This window comes from Candoia aspera, chromosome 4, assembly GCF_035149785.1.
Source record: "Candoia aspera isolate rCanAsp1 chromosome 4, rCanAsp1.hap2, whole genome shotgun sequence".
Lineage (NCBI taxonomy): Eukaryota > Metazoa > Chordata > Lepidosauria > Squamata > Boidae > Candoia > Candoia aspera.
In genome coordinates, this window is record NC_086156.1 from 24,157,653 (window position 1) to 24,172,260 (window position 14,608).

General features: G+C 35.2%; 1 protein-coding gene across 2 annotated transcripts in view; it reads left to right on the forward strand.

Moving 5' to 3' along the window:
* AKAP9 (A-kinase anchoring protein 9) overlaps positions 1–14,608 on the forward strand; it is a 125,994-nt gene that overhangs the window by 86,587 nt on the left and 24,799 nt on the right. Inside the window, exons 24-34 of one of the 2 annotated variants that reach the window (XM_063303609.1) lie at positions 1,899–2,111; positions 3,344–3,382; positions 4,771–5,003; positions 6,704–6,823; positions 8,161–8,337; positions 8,461–8,565; positions 9,504–9,656; positions 9,869–10,048; positions 10,644–11,696; positions 12,637–12,771; positions 14,041–14,502. In XM_063303609.1, coding sequence (XP_063159679.1) covers positions 1,899–2,111; positions 3,344–3,382; positions 4,771–5,003; positions 6,704–6,823; positions 8,161–8,337; positions 8,461–8,565; positions 9,504–9,656; positions 9,869–10,048; positions 10,644–11,696; positions 12,637–12,771; positions 14,041–14,502 — 2,870 coding nt within the window. The remainder of the gene's footprint in view (positions 1–1,898; positions 2,112–3,343; positions 3,383–4,770; positions 5,004–6,703; positions 6,824–8,160; positions 8,338–8,460; positions 8,566–9,503; positions 9,657–9,868; positions 10,049–10,643; positions 11,697–12,636; positions 12,772–14,040; positions 14,503–14,608) is intronic. The other variant, XM_063303610.1, reaches the window with a different exon arrangement.

Consider the following 14,608-nt stretch of genomic DNA (forward strand, 5'->3'; position numbering starts at 1 on the left):
ATTTTTAAAAATGCTGTCCTGAATAAAAGTTTAAAAGATTTTTTCACAATCAATTCTTATAACACATTCACAGCCACATTAACCTAAACCTAAATATCTATAGTCTTCTGGTATATATTCTTATTGCAAAGTGTCCCCCAAAAAGTTTGCCCTTCCATGTATGGATATCTATATCTCTAAATGTGTTATCCATCATAGTGACTATCTTTCTAAAATATATACATGTATGTAGTAAAACTGGGAAATTTTTACCATTAATGGCTTGGCTATTCAGTGCAAATGCCTATAAAACACATATTCTGTGATTTGTTTGGTTTGAATTCAGATTCTTTTTGGTGGAAAACCAGGTCTATTTAGCTACGGTTCTTGATACTAAGATAGTCTTTTAGTTTAGCTCTGTCAGAGTTTATTCAACTGTGAAACAATAAACATGTGAGGACTTGTTGAAGTACTGCCTGATATTAATGCATATACTGTAATCTGGGAATTTGTCATCAGTAAATGCTATGCTGGGAGCATTATGTAATAGATGTTTCAACTAATTCGATACTGATAATATTGAAGTGTGAGAGGGAACAAATTATTTTTTAATCATCCATCCCCAACTTAATAGATTTAGTTCTCACATACTAATAATTAGTACTACTTTTCAAAATATTGCCTAGTTAGTAGTCAGATTATGTTTGCAATAAATAATAGTTTGAAATGCAGTTTATTTTATTTATTTGTTTGTTTGTTTGTTTGTTTTCTATCCTGCCTTTATTATTTTTACAAATAACTCAAGGCGGGGAACATACCTAATACTCCTTCCTCGTCCTGTTTTCTCCACAACAACAACCCTGTGAGGTGGGTTGGGCTGAGAGAGAGAGACTGGCCCAAGGCCACCCAGCCGGGTTTCATTAAGGCGGGACTAGAACTCTCAGTCTCCTGGTTTCTAGCCCGTTGCCTTAACCACTAGGCCAAACTGGTTCTATTGTATTATAAATATGCATGTGTCACTTCTCACAAAATTACTGGCTTTTTAGATTTTGAACTATTAAAAAATTAAACTGAACAGTAAACAACAGTTAGGTTTTATTAATGGGTACAAACCATTATTCCAAGACCCCTTTTCAGAAATGAACAGTTCATATGTTAAAACCACTGACAGCACAAAAGAAAAAAGCTGAACTGAATATGGTTAGGCTTGTTTGATTGTTATATATCTGTGAATGTTGATCTCAGGGATTTATCATATACCAGTTCTATGAGCTAGATGCTTATTACTGGAAAAAGTAAAACACCGGGACAACAAAAAGGTCACACACATATATACACACAGACCCTTTTTATAAATTCACATTTCCAATAAATATTTTTCTTTCATAATCATTTGTTACCACAGTCCTGCACAATTTGGAATCATCTGAAAATTCTAAATGTGTAGATATCACCATATTGTATCATACAACACATACTGTATGTGGAAGGCACAGCAATGTATGGAAAGAACAGCTTTTTCATAAATCAGGAAACACACACATTATACTTTCCATATAATGAAAAATAAACAGCACCAGGCTTATCTAGAACTCTTTAAAATTAATGTAAGCTTGGGATACTGTTTTAGTAAAGTTCCAGTGTAGCAGTGTTGTAATAGTGGAGTCTGAATATATCCTATTCATATACTGGCACACATTTCCCTAAGAATTCTTTTTTTTAATGTATGTTTTGAGTTTAAATGTAAAATTAACATTACAGTATAATATTTTAGTTTTTAGTACTTTGGCAAAATAAAACTTTGGGGTATAAAATGTTGTGTTGCTGTGACAGTGTTATTCATATTTTTTCAGAAAGTTTTGAAATACATTACTTAAAAATTACTATGCTTGATTTGGGCATCTCTGTTCTTCACATAGATCTTATTGATGGTTATGCAGATGAAAAATCACTTATGGAAAAACAAATCCAGGAAAAAACAGATGCAATAGACCATCTTGAGCAAGAGCTACTTCATACAGGTAACAAATTACAGGAGCTAGAGGCTGAGAGACAGCACCTTCAGGAAGAGAAAGAATTGCTCTTCAGACAAAAGGATGCTATGAAAGCTGATGCAGGACCCATAGAACAACGTATGTATTTTACAGTCTTCCAAATATGTCTGATTTTATAACTTAATAACTAATAGATTTTTAAAAACTTTATAGATTTGGAATGGGTCATTCTAAGCGTACCAAGTCAGCTGCTTTCTGTATGACTGAGCATTTCAAGAGATATCCAGGAGATATAGCCAGCAAGATGTTGGGGGTGGTGTGTGGGGATAAGCACATGTCCCAGCTCCAAACACATTAGGCAGCATTTATTGGGAACAAAGAGTCATTCACTCAATTTTGCTTCTGTTTTTTATAGATATTTATATGTTGCTCTGATAAATGGAAGGGAATTAATAACATTCATTGATACCTTTTAAAAATTTAGTGCAGTCCTTTTGTTAATGCAATTGCTTCCATCAGCAGAACTGAGAAGGGAACAATTCTTCTCCCTTTTCACCTTTTAAAATTACACTGGAGCATTGAGCAGATTTAGAGATGACAGTCATTTGTGCATAAAGTGACCAGGGTGCGGCCCAACCTGATGATACCCTAGTAATTAAACAGATGTATGGATGGAACTGATTTCTTTTTTTAAAAATCCATATTATGTTGAAGGATCAATCAAAATAGATTAGGGATATGCAAAACATACTGTACATGGAGCATTCCCTGCATAGATCAGGCACTATTGGATAGTCTGTGCCTGGACTGCAGCACACATGCTTTGTTCATGCATGGACCCAGAGCACACATGTAGCAGAGTTGTTTTAGGGTGTTAAACACCAGGGAAAAGAAAGGCTAGCAGCACATGGCTGCAGAGAGATAGGGTGGAGGTCATGTGGGTGCAGGACAGCAGAAGGTAAGGTGGGTGTGTTAAGTGGATGCAGAATGGCAGTGGTAAGGAAGGAAAGCACAAAGTGCTGGAGAGGTAAGATAGATACTTTGGTAGATAAAGGGCAATGGGGAAGATAAGAAAAATGACAGGCAGATATGCCACTTTTTAAGTCAAGAGTATTCTGAATGTATAATGAAAAATGTATTGTGTGAGTGGCTATTCATAACACTCAATAGAAAAATAAATGGAATTCTGGAAAAATATCTAACAGTTGTGTTTAATAAATCAGTGACAATTTTTTTTTTTTACTTCACTAGGCATTTTTACTGAGCTCTACATTCTATCTTCAGCTTCATTTTTCTCATAGTATTTCACCTTGAGAAAGCTATAGATGGCATGTGAATTACTTTGCTTCTTGTTTTTTCTGTTCTCCTAGGCCTAGTAGATGCTGCAGTCGATGCAGCTTCCCAAGCAGGTGTGTTTGTATATTGCATGGCAAATCTTTCATTGGGTGGCAGATTTAACAACTACTGACACTTATTAATCATGGTCTCTCTCTGGGCTTTCAGCTTACTGACATTAACTTTACTGGCCTTCAGCTTTGATACTGTGTCTCATATTCACCCCTTTATTTTGAATAACAGTTGCTTACAATTATATAGTATGCTACATTAATAAATATTTTTAAGATGGATATTAATTTAATAACCATCATCTTAATCACCTAATAGTTTCTGCATTTAGATAATAAACTGCATATCGAGATCTTTGTCAAATAAAACTATCTTCATGTGTGATATTTGAGGAAGGAAGTATGATGTAAGATGATGGTACAAAAATCTATACAGTATAATGCAAAACAGAACAAACAAAAAAAACACCAAAAGGCCATTATCTGGTGATGTTCTTTTTTCATTCATTTGGCAAAGACTTAAATCCAAAAATCTATTATTTTTAATCGTTCTCAATCAAGAAATAATTCATGATTTCAGCATGTATACCGATTAAATGACTGAAGCATAATATAAATAACTTACTTTGGCATTCTTTCTGGTTACAAATAACATTAAGCAATGTATGCATTTTGGTCCACCTTTGATGTTATCTCAGTAATCTGGGAATTGTCTCAGCATGTGAAGTTTCATATGCTGCTTAAGTCATGTATTCAGGTCATGTATAAAGAAATCACAGTTTACTTCTTGCCAACATCAGTGCAGTCCCAGTTCCCAAGGGGTTGTTGTGACATGAGAGTTACCTGTATTTTGGATGGAAATAATATAACATCCAAAATCATATTAAAATTCCAGTATTACTGGAGCAGTATGGCATGGACATCTGCAGCCATATCTCCCTTGCCATATATCCTTAAATTCCTTAGTTCTTTTGAAAGTCTGTTTCTTTAAAAAAATTGGAGGGAGGAGGTTATCTCATTGAAAACTCCAGGTGAAGGTAAGAAATGTCTGTTTCTTCTTCCTGTAACTCACCAGGTGAAGGTCTAAATTATTCTACATTAAAATGTTGTATGTGTCATTTGTTGGAATGTTTGTTTGAATTGGAACAGTCCTACAGGATGAGAAGACAGTTGGGTTTTAATGCCATTATACATTTTCCACAGTATTAATGAAAATATATGCATAAACATAGTATAATTATATCAATGTATGCCTTAAGAGAAGTTAAACAATTTAGACATCATCATCATCATCATCATCATCATCATTTCTGTTTATTGAGAATACCACATAATTTTGGTGAAACCCAAAGTTATTTTCATCCTTTATTATGCTGTAGTGTGAACACACCATTTTGTTTATAGAACAGTCTTAACTATCCATATATAACAAGTTATTCTTTATTAAACAGAGTTGCTGGCGGAGACAGAAAAGTTAATGAAAGAAAAAATAGAAGTGCAGCGGCAGGCTGAAAAAGAATATAATTACCTTCAAAAGCAGGTGAAGGCACTGGAAGCTGATTTAGAGGAGCAGGTCAACCAGTTTTTGGAACTAGAGCAAGAAAAAAATGCAGAGTTAATGGATCTAAGGCAGCAAAACCAAGCTCTGGAGAAACAGCTTGAGAAAACAAAGAAATTTCTAGATGTAAGTAAAAAGATGAGCTCCATCCATGCATCATTTACAACAGAATAAAAATGGAGAGTCCAACAAAAAGCACAATTAGCACAATGCATTAAAATGCTTATTTCATACCTAGTTTATAGTTTTTAAAAAATAAGCGTAAACATCTAGAGATTGTAAATGCATGTAAAAAAAGATGGCTACGTTTTCATATTTAAAACGTGATTAATATATACAAGGTTATCATTATAAAGTATCATTGTGTAAAATGTTTCTAGTTTGAACCAGTCTGAGCCTGAAATGGGTTCACCCATCCTGAAAATAGCCTTGATTCAGGAGTTGAGTGTTTCTGATAATGTTGAAACAGTGTTGAAACACTTCCAGTAGAGTTGACTTCAGCCTTTCAGTCTAAAATAGTTCCTACGTAAAAAGATATGGAAAATAAACTATAAACTTTCCGACATAGTGAATAACATAATTTTATGACATGCTAAAATTGCTGTTGGATCGGTGTATTTGCTGAGAAGCTACTTGGATTTTGTTTCTAAAGAATAATGTAAACAAGCTACTCAATTACAATCAAGAATCCTGTTTAGCACTATTCATCTGTACAGTGTAAAAGATCTGAAAATGTGTTGATGGCTGCTACTTTGTGTATTGCTTGTCTACCTTGTGCAGTGTTGTTTATAAATGTACAGAAAGGGAGAGGTGTATCATATGAATATGAATACACACACACACACATTCCCAATTCTTGTCACACTCTAATTATCACAAATTAATTACTGAGGTTTTATGGACCTAGCTTAATAGTGTTGTAAGATGTCACAGTGTTTCCTATTATATTTTGTAATAAGTTGAAAACAAATTACAGGTAGTCCTCATGACATCAGTTGGGACTGGAATTTCCTTCGCTATGCGATGCGGTCATAAATCACAACCGCATTGCTTAGCAGTGGCAATCCCTGCAGTCCCAGTTGCCATTGTTAACTGAATCTCACAGTCATTAGGCAAGGAAACTTCTTGCTGGCTTCCAACAACCAAAGTAAGTCAGGAAGCTGGCAGGAAGTTGCAGGTCTGAGGCTGGCTGCTGCTGGGTGGGGGAGGGAGCAAGGGGGTGCAAGAGGTACCATGCAGGTTGGGAGAGGTACAACGGGGGTGCAAGAGGCATCACGCAGTTTGGGGAGGTTGTGCGGGGGTGTGATGCAAGTTGGGAGTGTGAGAGGGTGCATGAGAGGCGCCACACAGGTCAGGAAGGATGCGCAGAAGTGCAGGAGGGTGCAAGAGAGGCACAGCGAAGGTCAGGTGGGTGCTAGTGCAGTGTGACCACAGAGGAAAAGGAGAAGGGGAGACTGGGGGTGGGGGAAACTTATCCCAGTGACTTGCAACCTTCCCTGCTGGCTTCCCCATTGACTTTCTGGGGGAGCTGGCAGGAGAGTTTGCAAATGGCAATCAAGTAATCGCAATCAAGTGATCACAGGGTGCTTGGCAACCAGTCATAAGTGTAAACGGGGTGCCAAGCACCCAGATTGTGATCACGGGGCCGTGGGGGGTGCTGGGATGGCCAAAACTCCAAGGACTGGTGGTAACCACCATTCGTTCAGCGCTGTCCTAACTTTGAACTCTCACTGAACTAATGATCACAGGTCAAGGACTACCTGTACTGTGCATTACATTTTGATGTTTTCCATTAAAATATATATATATAATGACTTACATTTCAGGAGCAGGCAGTTGATAGGGAACATGAGAGAGATGTCTTCCAGCAAGAAATACAAAAGCTTGAGCAACAACTTAAAATTCCTCAGAAATTTCAACCAGTCAGTGAACATCGAAACAGAGAGGTAAGATAAAGGAATATTTCATTTGTGACATTGCATAAACTGTGATTGTATGCCACTCCCTTAGTTTTTATGTTAATAACCAGAAAAATAAGATTTATACTTAGCTAAAGGCTGCTGTCCTGTATGTGAAAATAAACTCTGTTAGGACTTCTTTCCATATTAGTATTATGTATTTGGTTTCATGTAAATTAATCCTTCCCCTGAAATGTTTAGCAGGCCGTATCCACAGGCACTGCTGCTTTCTTGCCAACGTGGCTTTTGAGAATTAATGGCTGGAGCCTACAGAATTTCATGGGTATATACATGTGTCTGTGTTTGATGGCACATGCTATTCTGTGTTTAAGCCACTTTTTACAACTAGGATAATTAAGATAGGTTACAAAGTATGGTAAAGCACAAGCATTACAAAATGGCCAAAGAATGTATAAATTATGGCTGTGTGGTAATGTAGGAAGTAAGATTGTTATTTTTTTTAAATAAAAGCCTCCCTGGGGAAACACAGGAAAGGAAAAAAAGTCTGTCTGTTACTATCTGTACCATTTCCCAAAAGACCCCGCTCACATCCTTAGACACATCTAAAGGACCTTCATGGTAGAATTGACTCGTATGCTATGACCCAGAGGCAGATATATCCCAACAAAATTAATACCTAGAGAAAAGTTTTCATTCTCCACACACCTTATAAAATACTTGCTGCTTTTACTAATAACATAACATAACTTTATTTTTTTTTATTTATTTATTTTCTATCCTGCCTTTATTATTTTTATAAATAACCCAAGGTGGGGAACATCCCTATTACTCCTTCCTCCTCCTATTTTCCCCACAACAGCAACCCTGTGAGGTGAGTTGGGCTGAGAGAGAGTGACTGGCCCAAGGTCACCCAGCCGGCTTTTATTAAATTTCATTTTCAGAATTGCCAAAAAGTATGAATATGTTGCTTCATTCTGCTACAACTGGAAGCTGTGATTGGTTAGTAGTTGGGTTTTTTTCCGTGGCTCTGTCCAAGTATTCTCATGGAGATTTTCCAGTTGGCTCAAATCTAAACAGTCTTTTTTAATACAGATAGTGGCCAGCATTCTTCCTTTTTCTGCTTTCTCTTTATTTATTTGATTTATGGTTGCTTGTGATGTTCTCTAGATCTTAACAGTTTTGATTCTACATTTTCATGCTTCTCTTTTTCCTATTTCCTACAGTTTAACTTAGCTAAGTTTGTAGCAAATTTGTGTTTGAGTTATGACCTATGTTAGAATGTATTTTCTAAAATGAAAAGTTTGTCATCTTTCACATCTAAATTTCAAGAAATTTGAAACACTGTTCCTCCTTATTGCCACCAGGTTGAAGAGTTAACAAATAATCTTAAGGAAAAAACAGACAAATGCAGTGAGCTTTTGCTCTCGAAGGAGCAACTTGAGAGAGATGTGCAAGAACGGAATGAAGAAATTGAAAAATTAGAGTGTAGAATCCAAGAACTGGAACAAGCTTTAATGATCAGTGCAGACAATTTGCAAAAGGTATTTTCCTGTAGACTCTTTTATTTATGTTTTAATAACATAAATAATAATAATAATTTATGCAGTGTTGTTATCAAAGAACTGTGACTTAAAGAAGTGATAGTTAATATACTTACTTTAAAGGTGGAAGAAAGGAAGCAATTTGGGTCTGCAGCTGTAAGGGGGGACTTGCCTCTAGAAGCACAGCTACAGGCTGAGCAAGAAGCTGTAGACAGGAAGGAAAAAGAGGTAGAGTATTCTTTTTTATTATTTAGAAATAAATAATAATAATGTTTTGTATGGAATTCAGCATATGATATATATGTAAAAGGATCAACGTGGCTTTGTTGTACAAGCTTGGTTTTCTGTTGATCAGTTATAGTGCCCAAAGTAGGCTGTTAAACCTACTGAACATTATTCAGAGGGAGCAAAAACTAATGTATAAGGAAAAAAAACATGCTGCGTTTATTTTACTCTACATGTAATTTATTTTACATGTATAGTCATCCAAAACAACCCTAAAACAAAGGCAGCTCAAGATTCCCACCATAAATATTAGGATATAGTATTATATCCTCAGCACACATTATTAGCCACACAGATATTTTTGAAAGATGTTTTAATCATTTTGAAGGGCATAATACTTTTAACCAAATATTTGACATTTCTATAACCCTTTTAAATTAATTAATGAAGTAATACAAACTGTATTGGAAGTTGTTTGCCAAACTCTACATAAATCAGCATGGTTTTTAAAATTTATTTGCTTAGATAAGAGAAATGGCAGCCATCTAGATCTTCATGGATGGATGGATGGATTAAATCCTGTACAAACAAAGGAGGAAATTTAGCATGAAATCCTGTGAACAGGTTATTCACTGGGATACATCAGTTAAAAGATACCCAAATTATGTTAAAAATCCTCATGTACAGTAATTCCATCCTAGCATAATCTGCCTATTTTTAAGGTATCAAATGCTCTCACTGGTCTTTGTAGTGTTGAAGATAGATGTACAGTATAAATCATACCTTCCTTTATGCTTGCAGATTTGAGGGCATCTTCTTAATATTTATAAGAAAACATTTAATATAGAACCTTGCTTCTCAAAAAGAAGTGCTGCTAAAACCTTTTTGTGTTTGTTTATGTAAAATAAATTATCCCTTTGCCACTTATTTTGGATATACAGATCATAAATCTTGAAGAACAATTAGAACAGTTCCGTGAAGAACTAGAAAACAAAAATGAAGAAGTACAGCAGTTGCACATGCAGCTACAAATTCAGCTAAAAGAGTCCACAACCCGACAACAAGAACTTGAGCAAGAAAATAAATTATTTAAGGTAATCGTCTGGGAAGAAAATCTTGTTTTTCTTCCCTTCTTTTGAATAACCTGCGCTTATTAAACCTGAGAATTATGAAATCTCCAAGCATTTAACAATTATTTTTCCTTTTGAAAGTATTTTATGTTTCAATTTATTCCTCTAATAACATGAAAATAATTAGCAAAGGGGATCTATAAGTTACATACTGTGCCACTGTTTTTTGTTTGTAGGAAGACATGAAAAAATTGGGGCTAGCTATCCAGAATCCTGAAGATACTTCTATAAAGGGTCATCATCAAGTTCCTGGGAAATACATACAGATCATACAGGAAAAGGAACAGAAAATCCATGAACTCCATGAACAAATTTCAAAATTGCAACAGCAGCTTGAAATTACAACAGATAATAAAGTAATGCTTTATGGAATCCTTAGTGACGCCATCCCTTTAAGCTAGTAGCAGTCCAACATTTTAGAACAGGGATTGAAAGACATATCATTGTATTTCAAACTAGAATTTGCATGGGTGTTTTTTAAAGATACTTTGTAATCTGTAATACATATTTGATCTTTCATATCAACCCTCTCTATGCTTACAGTTTGTGTTATGGTGGTACTATCACAACTGGTAGTTGTGATTGGTAGCAGTTGGGTTTGTTTGTTTTTTTCCTGGCTCTGTCCCAGTATTTTCTTGTCATGGAGATCTTCCAGTTGGCTCAAAACTAAACAGTCTTTTTTAATACAGATACTGGCCAGCAAACCTCTAGAAACACAGTAAAATGTTACATTTAAACAAAATAATATTATTTATTTGTCTTATTTTATTTAAATAAAATAGAAATAACTCTGATTTAGTTTTTACAAATTTCATATAAAGAGCAGTGATATACAGAATTTTAAAAATTATATATATATAATACAAAGAAGTATAATTAGTGGCATAAAAATGAGCATTTCTTGCCCTTCTTAATATTTTTTTCTTTATTTTTATTTCAATCCCTGCTTAGGTGATTGAGAAGAAAAATGAGCACATAAAAGAACTGGAAGCCCAAATAGAATACTTAAAGAGTGACCAAGAACGTGTCAAACAGAACAGTGAACAGGAAATAGAACAGCTGAATGAAGTTATTGAAAAACTCCAGCAGGAAATGGTGTCTATTGAACACAAGATACGTTTGGACTTTTCACTGACTCAAGATGATGTAGATAATCTAAAACAGCAGCTAGATGTTGTATTGGCAGAAAAAGAAGATTTGGTGATACAAGTGGAAAATAATGTTAGGCAGTTATCTGTTACAAAGAATGAACTTGAGGGGAAACAAATAAAAATAATAAAGTTAGAGAAAGAACTAGACATATTGAAAGAAGAACTTGAAAAGACTAGAGAAAAACATAAAAATATGCCAACAACAATTGATAATGCACAAATAGGAAGAAAGATGGAAGAAAAAAATAAAAATCTGGCCACTGGATCATCTCAGATATTAAGAAATGAAGAATCATTAGGTCATGTGCATGAAAATGCCAAAAATTCTTCTAGCATTGGTACAAAGTTACAGGTACTTCAGAAAGCTCTAGAGGAGAGGGATTTAGAGACAATCCAATGCCACAAGCATCTCAAGGATTTAAAAGACCAAGCCCAGGCAGAGTCAAAAGAGCTCAAACAGAGAATAATAGAGCTGGAAGAAACCCTTGAGCAAAAGATTGCTGCTGCCCTTGAGGGTCAAACTGAATTGAATGTGGTTCTGCAGCAAAGTCAGCTTTCTCCCCAGGTAGCTGCCGTTTCGGGAGATGTCAAAGAAGAAGCTCTATGTATTCCAACAGAAAATGCCAAACATATAGGTGGGGAAGATGCAATGGCTAGGTTGTTAGAGCTATCAGAGAAACTTTCAGAGATGCAGAGCCAACTGGCAGATGCGCAGAATAATCTTCAACTAGAAAGAACAAAAATGGAAATTGTACAGAAGGAGGCAAAAGAAAAGGAAGAAAGACTTACTGAACTTCAGCGACTGGTAACAGAAGTAGAACAAAGCTTTAAGGAAGGAAAAATGCAAACTCAGGTATGTATGGCTTGAAAGTAATTGTTTGGATACTAAATGTTTGACTCTTCAAACATCATTTGTGGGAAATGTGGCTGTAACTGTTAGAAATGCAGAAATTGAAAATGAGTGGAATAAAATATTTCTATATTATCTTCTGAGGAATAACAAAGCCATGTACAAGTGCAAACAATAAAAAACCATAATATAAAATACCAATGAAATCTGTAGAATAGCATTAAACTGTTAAACTGGCTCATCATCAGACATTTAACTAAAGTGATGCATGGACAACATAAAACTATTATTTTTAGTTCCCTCTTATTGCAAAAATTGGTGATAAAGACTTTACCAACATTTGTCTTTGTTCAGAAGTATAGAATCAACACTTAAAGATGTTTCACAGTCCTTGGTTTGAAAAGAACAAAAATAAAAATCTTCCTTAGGTGTGTAAGACAGTAGATTTAATTTCCCTTATATTATCCAAGTATATGCATCTTCCAGTGTGCATTTTTTTTCTGACATTAGTAATCAAACTGTTTCAAAGTTGATGGTCTTTCCTTATATCACTTCTGTCTAGACCACACTCACCAGCTACCTAAAGGTCCTGCCATCTTAACTGCATTCCAGTATGCAGTTGGAGTGGGGGGGCTGGGGGGGTTATATTGTGGATTTTAATTTTGTAAGCCTCTTGGAGTCACTGTGTGTGAGTTGGACAGCCATATAAATTTGTTTAATAAATACACAGATACATACCAGTAGCCACTTTCATTGGGCAGTAGCCATGGGAATTGCTTAAAACTTTGTTCCAAGGGTTGAAACATTAACTTAAGTCAGGACTCACCTCCCATTACATTTTTAAAATACTATTAATGTGAGATACTACCTTGGCATAATAACTAAGAAATACAACATAAGTTGGTTTATACTCACATGAATTGTTTTGGTACTAATAATGCAGGTGGTCACAGAGCTGAGTGAAAACAAGCCAAGAAACGACCCTGAATTAGAAAAAGTCAGAGCAGAGTCAGCTGCAGCCAAGGAAGAACTTAATAGCTACAAAGAAAAAGCAGAGAAATTGGAAGAACAGTTAATGGTAAGAAAGAAATAAACATCTGTTTCATTTTGCACTAAAAAGTGCTGAGAGCCATGTATTTGAAGGGTGCAAAGTAAAAGCATTAAATAACAAAAAGCATATTTGATGGGCTTGGTAGAGAATTAATTCTATGGTTATTACATAGCTGCTTTTTACACTGTTATACTATCTTGATGTCATCAATCTAGAACTAAACTTTCAAATATTTGGAACACTTGCTATGATGTTTATTTAATTACATGATTTGCAGTAATTAAAAGCTGTATTACTGAGGTTTTTATTTAAAAGTAAAGACTGTGAGATAGGGTGATATCTAAGCTCTAAGGAGGACAGTAGCAATAATTTTAAAATATGATCTACAGATGGAAAAGTGTGACAAGAGGTGAACATTATTCAAATCAAATTTTTATTACAGGTCAATGGCCCAGACTAAATAAAATTTACTAAATAAAAGCTACAAAGTAGAAGGTGAACATTATTAGCAAAAGCTGATTTTATTTTTTATTTATTTGATTTATATTTTGCTTTTTATTCACAAGCTCAAGGTGCTGTATATAGTGCTCTCTCCTTCTATTCCCCCCCCCCCAAAAAAAACCCTGAGAGTGGGGCTGGCTGAAAGCTGCAAAGTGAGCTTCTGTGGCTAAGGGTAGACCTGAACTTGTGTTTCTCCTGTGCCAATCCAACACCTTAACTACTGCACCACACTGAGATTTGCTCACTGTGTGTATCATAAGCTCACTAAATATGTTGAGAGGAACTCAGATTGCTGACTAACATATTTCAGGAACTCTGTAGCAAATTACAGATCAGGGCCTCAGACACAAGCTTCATTGACTGCATGTTGTTCTTATAAATTAGGCTGTTTCAGTATTTTTCAAGTTGTGAGTCCCAGTATGTTTCTGAATAACATCACACAGTTACTTTTATATGCTGTGCCCACCCCACCCCACCCCACCCCACCTCGGGTCATCATTCTTGATTTTTTTTAATAAAATGTATATCACCTATGTATTAAAAATGAAAATTCAGATTTAAACTTGCCATCTGTTAGTATCTAGTGATATGATGATATTCATGAGTTTCTGTAGTGGAAGAAGAATACAGGATAGAATTATAAGTGGGTCCGAAATGTATACTTAGAGATGGATGTCACTTCAAAATATTTGAGAAGAACTGGGTGATTTAATAAGACCATAAGTACTTACCAGTTTTAATTTCTTTCTGTAAGATTGAGATTGGAAGCATCTGAACTTTTATGTTTGTTTACAGGTAAAAGAAACAAGCCTGATCCGTCTTCAAGAAGAACTAGGGCACACCAGGAATAAATTAGCTCAGGCAGAAGAAAAAATTGCAGGATATATAAGGAAGGAGAAGAATATTGTAAAACCGGAGCAAATAGGCACGAAACAGATAAATGCATCAAGTCAGACTGAAAAAGCACAACAGATCAGTAGCTGCAACCAAACCTCACAACTCCTTGTCAAAAGTGAAGGAATTCAGATTGATTTACCAAATGAATATTCTTCAGAAGAAGTTACAGAAATCATAAGAGAATTCAATGAAAAAATCGAACAAATGCAGGAATTACATGCTGCTGAAATAATGGACATGGAGACTAGGCATATCTCAGAATCAGAAGTGTTGAAAAGAGAGCAATTTATTGCAGTACAGGAATTAACAGAAGAACGTAATGCTTTGAAAAACGTCATAGACGTCTTAAGAAATAAAGAGGTATGTGCTATATAGAATGCTAACAATACTTGGTTTCTCACAGAGAAAGCTTTCATTGCTCTCCAAATGCCATTAAGGTACCACACCAATGAAAACACTTTGATCT